The sequence below is a fragment of the Solanum verrucosum genome, unplaced genomic scaffold (assembly GCF_900185275.1).
Source record: "Solanum verrucosum unplaced genomic scaffold, falcon-dt-bn FXZP01000205.1, whole genome shotgun sequence".
Classification (NCBI taxonomy): Eukaryota; Viridiplantae; Streptophyta; class Magnoliopsida; order Solanales; family Solanaceae; genus Solanum; species Solanum verrucosum.
In genome coordinates this window covers 2,649,488-2,664,039 of record NW_026019950.1, presented here as the reverse complement: position 1 = coordinate 2,664,039, position 14,552 = coordinate 2,649,488, and the positions used below count along the sequence as shown (strand labels likewise).

General features: G+C 34.1%; 2 protein-coding genes across 2 annotated transcripts; both read right to left on the bottom strand.

The window, feature by feature from the left end:
* Positions 1-10: 10 nt before the first annotated feature.
* On the bottom strand, positions 11-8,557 carry LOC125813790 (uncharacterized). The gene is made up of 14 exons (XM_049493260.1): positions 8,419-8,557; positions 8,257-8,314; positions 8,070-8,171; positions 6,465-6,562; positions 4,679-4,762; positions 4,436-4,569; positions 4,135-4,207; positions 3,996-4,041; positions 3,637-3,746; positions 3,372-3,479; positions 3,240-3,299; positions 2,244-2,305; positions 603-912; positions 11-399 (listed from the first exon to the last, which is right to left on the bottom strand). The coding sequence occupies exons 1-14, from the start codon at positions 8,485-8,487 to the stop codon at positions 190-192; spliced, it is 1,524 nt and encodes a 507-aa protein (XP_049349217.1). The 5' UTR covers positions 8,488-8,557; the 3' UTR covers positions 11-189.
* A 4,760-nt stretch (positions 8,558-13,317) lies between these two features.
* Positions 13,318-14,058, bottom strand: LOC125814023 (secreted RxLR effector protein 161-like). Its single transcript, XM_049493496.1, has one exon. It carries the CDS (start codon positions 14,056-14,058, stop codon positions 13,318-13,320), a length of 741 nt encoding a protein of 246 aa, XP_049349453.1.
* Between the last annotated feature and the right edge of the window lie 494 nt (positions 14,059-14,552).

The window sequence follows — 14,552 nt, the reverse complement described above, 5'->3', positions numbered from 1 at the left end:
TATTTCTTTTCTCAATTCAATATAAAATTTGTAACAAACACCAGCAAATACATGATGACAGTATACACAATATTTTATCAAAGCTAATAGTACAACTGTTTTTATTGGAACAAGCTACACCTATCAATTTTCCTGCAACTGCTACTACATTCTATTGGAAAATACACGTGACTACAGCGCTTATAAAATTTAGGTATCATCCTCGCCAGTATTTAATGGATATATGGTATCGAAGACTATCCTGGCAAAGACATGTCGGACTTCCTGTAGGCTACCTGAAGCTAACAACTCATAGTCTATCTTGCTACCTTGCTTGGCTACAAATCCCTTCTCCCTTCCCATTCTAACGCATTGGCAAACCTTGCACGCCTTTAAATACAGTGCTAATGGAATAAATACCTGCAGAAGGATGAACAAGAAAGAGATTAACCTGCCTCTTTCTTTGGCACATGAGTATCAACTTTCTTTTGTCCTATGCCACAGTATGACAATATAAAACGAGAATGAAACCAAAGGCCAAATGACCAAGAGAGGAAAGAAAGGATTTGTCACGAAGAATAGCAAGAACCAAAAATGAAAGAATACAAGGGAAATCAGCTTACTAGGTCTGAGTACGGTGCTTTAGGGTAGTTGGCCATTGCTCGTGAGACACTATACTCATCTGTCATATTAGTCAGTGCCCTTTGAACTGAAGTTGCCAGTTCCACAACTTCCTCTTTTAAAGCTGCCAAGTCCAGATCCCGTGACTCCAACTCATGAAAGGTTCCATCATGTTGTGCAGAAATCCGTTTGGCAATACTTAAAGCTTCTGACAAATCACCTCCATTATGAACACCGAGGCTAAATGCAGCAACCACCAAAGGGTCCCTTGGTTGATCTGAGAGTGCTTTATGGAAAGCCAAAATTGTGACCCTAGAACATATAGAATTCAGATAAGCTTGGCAAATTGATCAAACAAGGAAAATAGCTTCCTAGAATTTTAATGCATTTTGAGTTTAAGAAAAGAAATTTGCATCTACATTTTGGGAACAAACTGAGAAAATTGTGTTCTTAAACCTTTTTTGACATGTTAACAGAAGACAAGTCAGTTACACTTGAGCTAATGCATGAAACATACACCCTTCACATTCTTTTAAAATTATTAATTCTTTGGCGAGTAATCATGAATGACAGAATATATGCAACACATCTAGACTAGGTAGACTTCAATTGCAATAATGCAGACTGCAGCTCCAATCAATTGAAATTTATAGGTATATAAGATGTCAGCTCCAAACATACAACAGAATCTGTCATTATGAGACCATGAAATGCGCCAAATTTCTCTTGTAATAGAATTGTTCACCTGCATGTTTCCATTTACAACGACATCAACTATGCCTTAAACCAAAGTTGGGTGCGGCTATATGAATCCTCACTAACCATGTTTCTCCATTTAAATTTACCTCAGGCCAACATATAAAGTAAATGAAAAATAAAAAAAATACTAAAAGTTCTCTCTATTTTCTATTGGCATAAGAATCTCTTAAAAGGCTAAATGACTCCTGGAAAGCAGGACTTAAAGTAAACGTACTAACATGACTAAAACATATTGACAAAAAAATATCTGTACTTGCATGTTTTCAGTACTTGCCAATAAGATTATTCACTTGCATTTATCTGACTCAGAGATCTATTGAAAGTATTACACTGGGAACCAGAGGAAAAGTCATTCTATCATATGTGGAACATTTGCACACCTGGACCTGTAATAAGCCCAAGTCAAACTGACTGAGAATGCACAAGAGATGTATCTGCTCTTTAAATCAGCTGAGAACTTGTCAATTTACATTTTACTTTCTTTTTTTTCTTCTAAATAGAGCATTCACTTCTGTCAAAGTTACTATCTAGGGGTACATAGATTCTTTTGAGGCTGTCAACATATTACAATCTTACATACATACAAACATATTTGATTTTTCCTTGAATTTCCCATTTTTATAAGGCATTTTCAACAGTCCTTTATACACATATATGTATGAATTTTGCTGTTTGGTTTCCCTTTTCTATCTAGTATCTTCAACAGTTCTTTAACCATCTTTTTAGAGGAAAGGTTCTGGTCCCTGATGCAGAAGAATTATCAAGCGGAAGTAGGAATAATACTGCACAATCCAGTGAATATCCCATGACATTGAAATTGAAACTGATTCATAGAATGACTTACAAAACCATCTTACTTGCTCAGCCTGTTTAGAGAATCTTACCATAAGCTACTGTGGCATGGCCTATCGGGGGCCACTAATTTATCGAGGTTGGAAAATAAAGACTGCAAAGAAAAGCAGAAACAAGTTAATCATAATAGTTTTGACTTCTCACTCATCAAACCAAAACCAACATAACATAGGTTCAAGAAATGAGATATGCAAAATTGCTGACATGTCAAAACTTGCATGTGGAAACTAAAGGAGGAAAGATATTATTTTCATGGTGATAAAATAGTCCATCAACAAAAAGATGAGGAACCAGAACAAATCTGCATCTGGATGTTGGTAATAGATTGTTTGCACAAATAGGATGTCAGGGAAACCATGATTCTCTTCATTGTGTAGTATAGGCCATCTAATGTAAAAGAGAAGTATAAAATAAGCAGGATGACATGTATACTAAGAACACACATGCACCTCACTTGGTATTATTTTCTTAAGAAATAACAAAACAATGTTATCTTTATGGCACATTTTGTGAAACAACTCAACCATGAAAAACTCTTTGCTAAATATATTAAAGTTGTTGCTTCTTCACTCAGTTCTGATCTTAAACTTGCTATTTGCATTTACAAGAGCTTTGATTGTCATATGAGATCTACAACCTTATGATTAACCATTAGATCAACACCAAGTTAATAGCAAACCGACAAAAAAACCATAGTTGTTTCTTCTCTCCGTTTGGCTTTATACGAGAATTTGATTATCTCATCATTAAATTAACAATGAATGAACTTATGGTCCAAAGTCTACCACATCAAGGCATTACCCACATTAAAAGCCACAAATGCAGTCAAATAAATCAGTTATGACTGAGCAAAATAATTTAAAAACCACCATGGTTTCCATCATCTAAAGGCCAATAGGTACTACTTTTTTAAGGGGAGAAAATTTTCGCCCCTAAAGTACCTTACAGAGGGCAGGAGTCTATGGTGGACGCAAAAAGAAGAAAACAAACATCTTGCATCAGAGCAAGATTTCTACAAAAAAAATTACCAAAAGCAAGTTAGACCTCTTATCACGTCTTCTAAAACCATGGCGGACGAAATATGCTGCCTGCAAATTAAGCTATATTAGAAATGTAATTTAAATGACCATAGGGTGAAACAGAATTCAGAATATATTAACCTGAATTGGTAGAAGTATATCCAGAAGACCAAATTTCCACAATAATCTCAGTGAAGCCTCAGCAGAGCCATAGGCCAACATGTAATTCATTTCCATGAGGAGCCTTCCCTGAAAAAGCCGAGTGAAACATTTGAAATAGTTTTAGTGCTTTGACCTATCAAAAAATAGCTCTAGTGCTTTCTTGTTACTTAACCAACATAAATATACATATACACATTAAATACATACACATAGAGACAGAGAGAAATAGATGTTCTCCATGTACCCTATCAAGCCTCAGGACTGAAGATGATAAATTTTTAATCGAAAGCGCTGTCTCCCTTCCAAATCGAAATCCTAGTCTGGCAGCAATTCTAATTGCACGAAGGATTCGAGCTGCAAAGGTAAAAATATATTCATGTTACACAACAAATATAAGATAGAAGATCACAATAGAGCAAAGAAGATGATTTAGAAGAAAAGAAAAAGTGTTGTCAATTCAAGCACTCTTGTGTATAGCTATATAGAGAGAGAACAATTAAACAAAAAGCCAATAGAGGCCCAAATAGATATAGAGGACTTAACTGATTATCATTTTAAGAGTCGAACTTCATTTAAGGAAACAGAAAATGAAAGGGAACTCACCACAATCCTCTATAAATGAGAAACTAGCAGGACCGATTGTTTGTACCTGTAGCACAAGTGATCAAATCAAATGTGGTGGAATGGAGAGGATTATGGTAACAAACTAACAATTACACCTCATTAAAGATAATATGCACACTTTAGCTTTCCTGATATCATCCACTCCTCCCATGTAATCATAGATGAGTTTTGAATAAGGGTCAAACATCAACCTGAGCAAAACCAAAGAGGATATTTTTAACATGTGTAGACAATTGTAAATTTCAGAAGTTTTTAGATAAACTTTAGAAGCCTACTGAAACATCTCCAACCCATAAACTACTTATAGGAAACCAAAAAAAAATAAAAATCAGTACAGCACAGAATCAATGAATATGGTTGGCCAATCTGGGACATTGATAAACACAAAGTCAAGAAGGAGTTAGGATCAAATATGCAACCCGTTTATTGTAAAATCTCTACGTAAACAATTTCTCCATCGAAAGTGGTCCTTCTCATCACAGTCAACTGGCTTCTCAAAAGATAAACCCAAGTTCCGCACAGGCCTTATTCCTGAGGTGTGAAAGCTTGAAACCTAATTAATAAACATAAGATGCACCTCATAAGCAAATAATATGAATTTGGAGCACGCAAAATGATCTTTGCACCTATGGTGGGAAAAATTGATAAGGATCACGGCAAACCTCCACAACTTCATCATCAACATGCACATGGCAGATTGGGAATCGCCTTCCAACTATCTCACAATGTGAAAATGTTCTCCGCACCTGCAATTACAATGATGATGATAATAAGGCCATTCAGATCACATGTATATTTGTATTCAAAATCTTAGTTAGCAAAGAAGAAATTTATGTACACAACAACAACATACCCAGTGAAATCCCACTAGGTGGGGTCTGGGGAGGGTAGAGTGTACGCAGACCTTACCACTACCTCGTGGAGGTAGAGAGGCTGTTTCCGGGAGACCCTCAACTCAAGAACATCAAATCTAAGTGACAGGAGAGCTATATATAAAACATAACAACCAATCCAAAAGATAGTGTATAATCAACAAATGATACAATAACATCAAGAAATTTACGTACACAAAGTACCCAAATCTAGAGAAATACACAAAGGTACAGTCAATTTGGCACACAGAGAAGATCATGAGAAAACATGAATCATGCTATATAATGACATATTAATGAAATAAAGCGCTGAACTGAGAAATAAAATTAACACTTTCTCCAGCAAGACTTGGACCTCATCACATTACACTGAAGAGTCGAAGTCTAGTGACTTATACAAGATAAGATATCTGATCAACATGCTTCTACTAGATCCACTACAGCTACACAAAGCTTCAGACACTATAATAGCATGTGATGTGCCAATTCCATGCCGAAAGAAAAAGAAAGGTCAGCTAATATTTTTAATTGGTATAAATTCACATAGTACATAATGTGGCGAGATGTTACAATCCCACGTTAGAATAGAAAAAAGGTTTAGGTAATAAAATTAAAGCCTTCAAAGTGTCTCTAATTCGTAATATACCTAAGACAATTTTCCAAAAAAATTCCAACATAGAACCATAGAGGTAACTTCATGTTAAACAAGGCAATGCATTCAGACTTTTTTTTTGAGATAAGGGTAACTGTGTATTCACAAAAGTCTCATCATCAAATGATGATGAGCATAGGTCACTTACAATCTCATCAGAGCATAACAAAACCTACCCCTAGGGAGATTACAAATTACCTATGAAATCAACAAAAAGTTCTATATCCCCCCTCATATCCTGTTTACACCAAAAGTATTAAAGACTAAGGCTATTCATCCTTATCTTCTCGAAGTTGTTACTCTTGTCCTCAAAACATCTAGCATTCATTTTTTTCCATAGAGTCCACCAAATGCAAGCTGGTATTAACTCCCACCAGTCTTCAGTAGAATGTCTTCTTCCTATCTCCTTCCAGCTGTCTAGCATACCCTTAGTGGTCTGTGGAGTTGCCCAGCATACACCAAGGATGCAAAAAAACATGTTCCATAGGTTGGTAGCTACCTTGCAATGGAGGAACAAATGTCCATTGACTTCAGCGACTTGTATGTATAAATCCCTCCAATTGCTGAGCTAAGGTTTCACTTCGAGTGACAGAAGGGAAGGAATGGTTCCAGAGATAATAGCAAACAAATTAATTAAATAAACTACATAACATGTATCAGATTCACGACTAAGAAGAGAGGACAACACATAATAGGAAGGGACGCTGAAGTTGTTGAGGTAGATTTTTAGCCATTTAACTCCTCCTATGTTTCTATGAAAAGGTTATTATTTCAACCCTGGAAACTGACAGAAAGCAGTCATGATATCTGCAATGTAACTAATCTACTATGACATCTCATTGAAGATGATCTTCAAACATCATCTAGCATGACCTGAAATATATGCAGAAGACAACCAGTATACAGTTCGGACCCAAGACTAACCTCTTTAAGTTCAGCTGTAGTTATAATGTCAAAATCTTTTGGTGTTCGTTTTAAAATAAGATCCCGAACACAGCCCCCCACAAGGTAAACTTCAAATCCTACATGATAGATGGAAAGAAATTTCTCAGGATATCAGAATTCAGAAAAGACATTGAACTGGTGATACAGGAAAAGAGAATACTCACAGCCCCATACCACTAAAGCATTAGATAACAATTTATCATGTAAATAGAAAAACTTCACCAAAAAATCAATATCTAATAGTTATCCATCATCAGCTGCACGTGATACCACGATAGCTATCCATTAAGTTCAATATATTCAATACTAGCTCTAGATGTTTGGGCTAAGAACCATCTTAAGAGAATTGAAAGACCAAGAAGCAATTACATATATCCAGACATGGAATATTACATCAATTTTTTGTTAAGAAAATGTTACATCAAGTATTTGGTAGCTGTCTTCAGGTAACTTTAGGTCTCAGTCTTGCAGTTACTCTCTGCTTTTTATTGCTCCACAGCTGCTCCGGGATTTGTTCATCATGTTATTACTGTAAAGGAGTTTGGAAATTTGGATCTTCAAACAAGTTTTTTTGTCAAAGAATATAGAGACATTTCCTTTGGGGACGAATAGAAAATTCCCCATTTTGGTGTGTAGGTAGTGGATTTATTTTACGGTAAGTGGGGGTTCCACTCCTGCGAAGTTAGGCATCTCTCATCAATAACTAGGCTATGAAAAAGGGTCAGATACTTCAACTACAGGAGCAACCAGTTGGTTGACCCAACTCCGACCTAGCGTCACTCATTCCCTAGATCAGAAGGGATGCATAGGCTAGATGTCAGAAGATCCATTTCTTATTTTCTTTTTTGAGAATTAGATGATCCATTTCTACACACGGTAAATCAGGAAACAGGGAAGTTTTTAATAAAAAATGGAAATCAATCACATCACATATGACACCTAAAGCAGATCATAAGAAATGAACATTAGAAGAAGCCACGTACCAAATGACAGATCCCACATACATTGCATTTCTCTTAAAAGAAGCATGGACCTCTGGTCTATGTTCCTCGGACTCTCCAAATGTTGCTGCACCCATGTTGGATCCTCATAAAATACACTATTTATGGAGGATCAAACACACATCTGACAAAATATTGAAGAGTCCGAGCAACATAGCCTAGGGTACGTGACCATAAATAAGGAATAAATAATAACGCCCTTAAGAAACTCTCAGGCAAAGCTTAAACTCTCTTCACCACAAAACTATTACATGGGAAAGGAAAGTTAGCTGATGCTGGCAGCTGGCTAATCAAATAGATGTCAGGTACTCATAAAAGAATTAACTATATTATCAAAGATGAAGTTAATGTTTGCTTTTGCTCTTTGCATTGATGTTGATAGCAGCAAAGGACAAAGCAGAGTAGCGTGAACACTGGAGACTAGTCTCATTCATTAAGCTTTCCCAATAGCTAACAAGGCAATTGATTTCCATTGCTAAAACAAGTACTGCAAACTTCTACAGTTATTACAACTTAATAATCCAAACAAACATAAGGTAAAACATAAAAGCAGCAAATTATAATCAACTGTGAATTACAGTACCTTTACTTTTGAGACCATTAAGAACAACTCTAGTAGGCCTTGCGATCATCGAACTGCTAATTCCTAGTTCCTTGGAATTGAACCTCTTCCATTCCGCTGGTTCTGGAACGCCACTACGATTTTATCACTTTTTTCCCCAGCAATAATGAAAAATTTAGTAAAACAGAAATTCTCGAAATTCACCAACCTTTGCCACTGTCGATCTCTTCAATAGCTTCAATTGCTGCGGAACAGCTCATAAATACCTAAAAAACAGTAGCAGAGTCTTTCAATTATATTCCAACTCTATAACAGAAAAATGAATAATCCATGTGTCTCTTCATCTACAATAAAAGAACAAAGGAGGCACCTTTCGCATGCTCTGAGACAGAGGAAAATGCGGACGACAAGAAAATGCGAAACCAGTGGAAATGGCCATGGTTCTAAGCTAAGCTTCTGCAACAATGTACACTGGGGTTTTGATAGGGTTTTTGGTCAGAGAAGAAGAGGTGAAGACTCTGGACTCGGGTTAGGCTTAGTACTAATTCAAAGAAATTGGGCTTTTCTGATATTCATAACTGGGCCGCGCTAAGATGTCATCGGTCCAATTTAGTTTTTCTATGGGCCCCAAATACATATGGATTGGCACTTTATGGGGCCCAAGTCTCTCATACCAGGCCAGCAAGCCCATTAACATTTTCCTCACAACTTCTGAACTCGACATGATGTTTTTTTTTTAAGAATGTAGTATGATTCAACCAATTCGTATGACTAAATAATTCTCTATATAATCACAACTAATGTTATTATATATATTCCTTACATTATATTACTCCATATAAATTATATATATCAAGTTAATATCATACCAATTAAAAGAACAACAACACTAAAAGTACTTTATAAAAGGTGAAATAATTTTTTTGTAAAGTAAAAGTGCTAATATGAGTAAAACATATTCTTACTAATAGATATCTATTTTCTAGATCACTTTTTTCATGTGTCTTATATCATTTGTCAAGTCATCCATCATGGATTTCAAGATATTGTATGTAATTCGAGACAACTTTTTTTCAAGTGATACATATTCTTCTATTTTAACATCTTTAATCGCCATGATTTCACATCTACACACCATTTCATCTAGCAATCAACATAGGAAATAACAAAACAATCTCAAGCTAGTCATGAACACTATTCTCGATAGTTCGACGAGTGCTACTGTTATCATTTCTAATCTTATCTATAACGACCCAATATATTCAAACTCTCATATGTTTTCAAGTATAGTACATAGGAAGAACTCAACCTTATCACGATATCACTATAGTAGCAGCAAAAGCTTATTCCACATCAACTTGCACCGGGATCCAACCGATAAACAAATGAAGCACGTAACTATTCTTGAGCTTCTAATGTCTCTTTCAATGGTTATTTCTCATAGCAGAAACCTACAACGTATCGATTAAGACCTCTTAATTTGTCTAATTTATGACAAAAATACTATGTCCTCTCGTTGGCTGTTGCTAGCTACATTTTTTTTTTTTTTTTGAAACTTTATTACTACAAAATCACGTACGGCAATACCTTTTTGTGTTTTTCCTCCTACTTTTGATGATATATAGGTGTAGTAATTATTTATCGTTTTTCTTTCTTTCTTTCACCATAATATTGACGAGACATCTGACATAAAGTTGACATTTTAGTTACAATATTGTTTGCATGTAATTTCACGCTTTAGTTTATTTGCGCGTAAAAGAATAAGTGTATGAAAGTGATTTATTGTTAATAGAGTGTTCAAAATTGGTTTGACCTCTTGGAGAAATTTTATAAGATCATAAATTGTTTTTCTTTAGCATGGATTTTGTAGAATTTAATATCAGCTCGTTCAGAAGAGACACAAATGTGGAAAATTCCAATATAACAACGAAGTTTTGTTTCTTTTGTTGAAGCTTCTCATGAAATTAAGAAACTTCCTGAAGTTTCCTACTTTAATTTATGAGTTTGGATCATATATAAACCTCTTTACTTATTGGATTTTGGATAAATTATATTATTTATATATATTAAATATTTTTTTAACATGAGTTATTAGATTTGAGTTAAAATTACTAAGTTATGTGTAGCTTCAACCTTAGATCCTCATAGTAACTCCGTAAACTTAAATTAGATCTTCGAATATCTTTCTTTGACATTTTAGTTGATGATGATGGTGGCCATTTATGGCTCCATCGTAATCTTAAGAAATTTCGTGAGTTTGTTTCTTTGTGCCATTGGGTGAGAGAGAGATCTAGTCAGGTGAATTGTGATTTGTAAATGAAATAAGCCAAGAAAATAAAGGAAAATTTTACTAGGTTAATTTCAAATTTATAATGTCTAACATAAAATTGTAAATTCATTAATCAGTACCTCAAAACATGACAAGAGGCTGCTCGACATAACAAATTAGCTCATGAAATTATAAGCCATTTTATTAATAGTTCAATTCATTTCAGCTCATTTTATTATGAATTGATATCTAGTCCAAATTGATTCACAAATAATCTTATTAAAAATAATTATTTTCTTTGATTACATAGTCATAATAAAGAAAAATAATGATTTAAGTACTAAAAATTATTTTAAAAACAATTAAAACTATTAAAACTTAATAAAAATTGTACATGTTAAGTTTTGATCCATATTTAATATTTTACTCCATTTTCGCCCAATTCTCTTCAATCCAAGTAATTTTTAATGGGTCAATAACAGATCTATCTTACAAAGCTAACACGAATTTAGATTTGAGAGGGCCACAAAAATATAACATTAATTAGGGGGTCCAGTAGATAAATGGAGATTCCTTTTCAGATTTTGTTGTGTATTTACAACATGTCATTTTGGTTTGATGCATTGCTACACCCCTATTAATTCTCTTGTCCATTTTCTTCGCAAGTTGTTGTTTAATTGATAGTATTAAAATTATAAAAAAAAAAAAAAAAACCGGTCATCACTATTTCTCATCATTAAGCAATAATTTTATTTTTCAAAAAAAGATGAATATATTCATAATTTGAATTTTATGGGTGTGAAATATGTAACGATTGAGCAACATATATTGAATTCAATAGATCTCATAGTTTATACAATATATCCATTGTATTTTCAAGTAATATTTCTACAATCAAGTTAACTGAATATGAATGATTTTGATCATAAACTCTAACTTTGATCGAATTGAACGGAGTTTTGATAGAAAACAAGGTGAGCCCAATTAAACTTATCTTTTAGCTTGTTAAAACTTGTGAAGAATCCAATTGAAATACAAGTTGAGCTTTAGACATGAGAAACTCTGCTCAGTGTCTACGTACTTTCCAACGACGATAAGCAAAGCCTCTTGTCACACTGCCGATAACTTTACGAATATATGTTTTTCGTTTTTTTATATCCCTCCTATTGGAGACATAGAATGCTGAATTTCAAATTCTAAAAATTAAAGATAATCGGATTCTAAGTATATAAATATTTTATACACATGTACATCAAACGAATTTTTAAACACAAATATAATATATTATCAAAATTACTGAATTCTACCAAACATTTCGACTGAAGTCTACCACATCAATTACCCCACCTCTACAAGTAGTACCATTGCATAATATGAGCCATATAGATTTTATCTACAAGACAAAAGGTGGAAAACAATCAAAGTTGACGTTCGTAAATATCATGTTAATCCCATTTAGTTAGGAATTAGCATCAAATTGTGAGAAAAATTAATTATTTAATAGTTATTTAGTAATGAATTAATTAGGAATTACCGATAAATTCAGTAGCTACTCACTCTAATTAGTTGCACTTATTATATACGTCAAACATAATTTAATGAAAACATTTCTTTTTCAATAAAAAGAGAATAACTTGATATATAACTATAGGCTAAAGCTTTATTGCACAACTATATGATGCATGTACATAACATAAAATACATTGCATTCTGCCAATTGCTTGAACTCTTAAGTACGTACTCTAGGTGGTGTTTGAATTAATTGTGTCCTTCCTTGCCAGAAAAAAATGTAATGCATATGTTGTACTCTAGCTGCTTAATTTTCCAGCTGGAATATTTGTTGAGACCTCGGGTTCATTCTTTAGTTCAATTCGATCGATCCTAACTATAAGACACGTTTAATTTATTCTTGTGTTTGAAATTCACTCCAGTACAATACAAATTTGCATAGATAGTACATATACATCGAATAGTTTCAAGGTAAGTGGTATTTTCTAATTTTGTGCTGGCTACGTTCCACTTTATTTCTAATTTTGTGACTTCACAAAATGGAAAACGTAACTCCGAAAAGAATTGAGGAATATAAATACTTATCTAAATTAGGTATGCCAATTTTAACTAACTAATCGAATATGAGAAAATTGGAAAACACCTATATATCGAGCACACCCTAAGTAGCTTGTAACAATGTTTTCCTATCTTGCAAGTTGTAACTAATATATGTCAGAACGCTAAGTTTACGTTAAAAAACTAATTTATTTATAATTTAAAATAAATCTTAAATATTTATGTAATTATAAATCATCCAATTAATTTTAGTGAGACCGATTAAAAATAAATATATGTCATGAAAATTAAAACGAATGAAGTAACCAGAGATACTATGTACGTTTTTTTTTTGGTTTGGGGTGGGGGATAAAAGAAATAATGTTTAAGTGCCGACCTTCAGTTGCGACGACATAAGTTGCCACGAAAGTTTGGATTTTAGTGGCGACGCATAAACGTTGTCACAATAGGTGACACCTTTACAGTGGCGATAAGTGTTGCCAATGTATAACACTATTCCGGCAACCCTTGTCGCACTAAAAGGTAATTTTCCGTGGCTAGTTATATAACATCTACTTTGTGGAACCTTCTTTTGTGGCGTGAACGTAAGTGAAGAAGCTCAAACTTATGAAAATGAGCTCTTGGAAAAAAATCTCATTCATTGAACTCAAATGGCTAATTGTTACAATGTAGAAGGAGCTATTTATAGACTGTATCTTCTAACTACTTTTTACTAACTAACTAACTTGAAAGGAATTAGTTATAACAAACAATACAAAAGGTCTATTTTACACTTGATCATCTAGTGACTTAACTAGCTATTTAACTACCTTACAATTATATCTCATCACTCCCCTTCAAGCTAGGTGGGGCAAAAATGTTCAAGACACCTAACTTGGATAAGAGTTATTTATGTTGATGTTTTGAAAGCCCTTTTGTCAATACATTTGCAGGCTACTCTTGTGTAGAAAAGTAGTTAACTTTGATCATGCCTTGTTGTAATCTTTCCCTTATGAAATGGCAATCAATTTCAATATGTTTTGTTCTTTCATGGTATACTGGATTTGCAGCAATCTGTATGACAGCTTTACTGTCACTGTACACTTGTACTGGTAACTCCACTTCAACTTTTATTTCTTTAAGTAATCGAAGTAACCAAATTAGCTCTGAAACAGTAGAGGCAAGACTTATGTATTCAGTTGAGCTCTTGGAAACTATAGTTTGATTCTTTGCCTTCCATGAAACCAAGGAGTTACCTATCTTAACTACATAACATGTTACTGATCTTCTGGTAAGTGGACAGGTAGCCCAATCTGCATCACAAAATGCAGTAACTAATTCATCAGAAGAGTTGGAAAACAATAACCCTTGTCCAGGTTGCTTTTTCAGATATCTCACTACTCTTAAGGCAACATCCATGTGTGATTTCTTTGGATGTTGTAAGAACTGGCTTAAGTTCTGTGTGTTGAAAGACAAGTCTGGTCTTGTCATGTTTAGATACAACAGTTTTCCAATTAACCTTTGATACATTGTCTGATCTACTAGAGGATTTTCAAGAGCTCTGTGTCTTTTCTCATGTTCATCATACTGTTTTGAAGTTAGCTTAACATTAACATCAATAAGGGTTCCTGCAGGCTTTGCTGCTGACATCCCAACCTCAGCTATAAGTTCCAAAGCATACTTTCTTTGGTGCATTAATATGCCTCTGCTGACCTAGTGAACTCAATGCCTAGAAAGTATTTGAGCTCACTTAAGTCCTTCATTTTAAATGTCTGCTGTAATTCTAGCTTTGTCTTCTCTATTAACTTCAAACTGCTCCCTGTAATCATCATACCATCCACATATACTAACACCACAATGATACATGTTTCTGACTTATTAACAAATAAGTAATGATTATACTGACTTTGTTTAAATTTGAGAGCAATAAGGGCTTCAATCAGCTTGTGATTCCATTGCCTTGGAGCCTGTTTTAAACCATATAATAATTTTGTCAGTCTGCATAGTTTCTCCCCTTGACTGACAAAACCTTGAGGAAGTTGCATAAAAGTCTCATCTTCAAGATCACCTTGCAAGAAGGCATTAAAAACATCCATTTGATAAATGTGTCAATGCCTTGAAGCAGCTAAAGACACCATTGATCAAACAGTCACCATTTTCACCACAGGTGAAAAAGTTTCCTGATAGTC

What these genes read in the sequence shown, in the direction of transcription:
- LOC125813790 (XM_049493260.1), bottom strand. Translation starts at nt 8,487, where the DNA reads ATGGCCATTTCCACTGGTTTCGCATTTTCTTGTCGTCCGCATTTTCCT. An exon ending in AGAGATTTTACAATAAACGG is followed by an intron (nt 4,208 to 4,435) that starts GTTGCATATTTG and finishes GGTTTTGCTCAG; the next exon opens with GTTGATGTTTGACCCTTATT. An exon ending in ATGATATCAGGAAAGCTAAA is followed by an intron (nt 4,042 to 4,134) that starts GTGTGCATATTA and finishes CTTGTGCTACAG; the next exon opens with GTACAAACAATCGGTCCTGC.
- LOC125814023 (XM_049493496.1), bottom strand. Translation starts at nt 14,058, where the DNA reads ATGCACCAAAGAAAGTATGCTTTGGAACTTATAGCTGAGGTTGGGATG.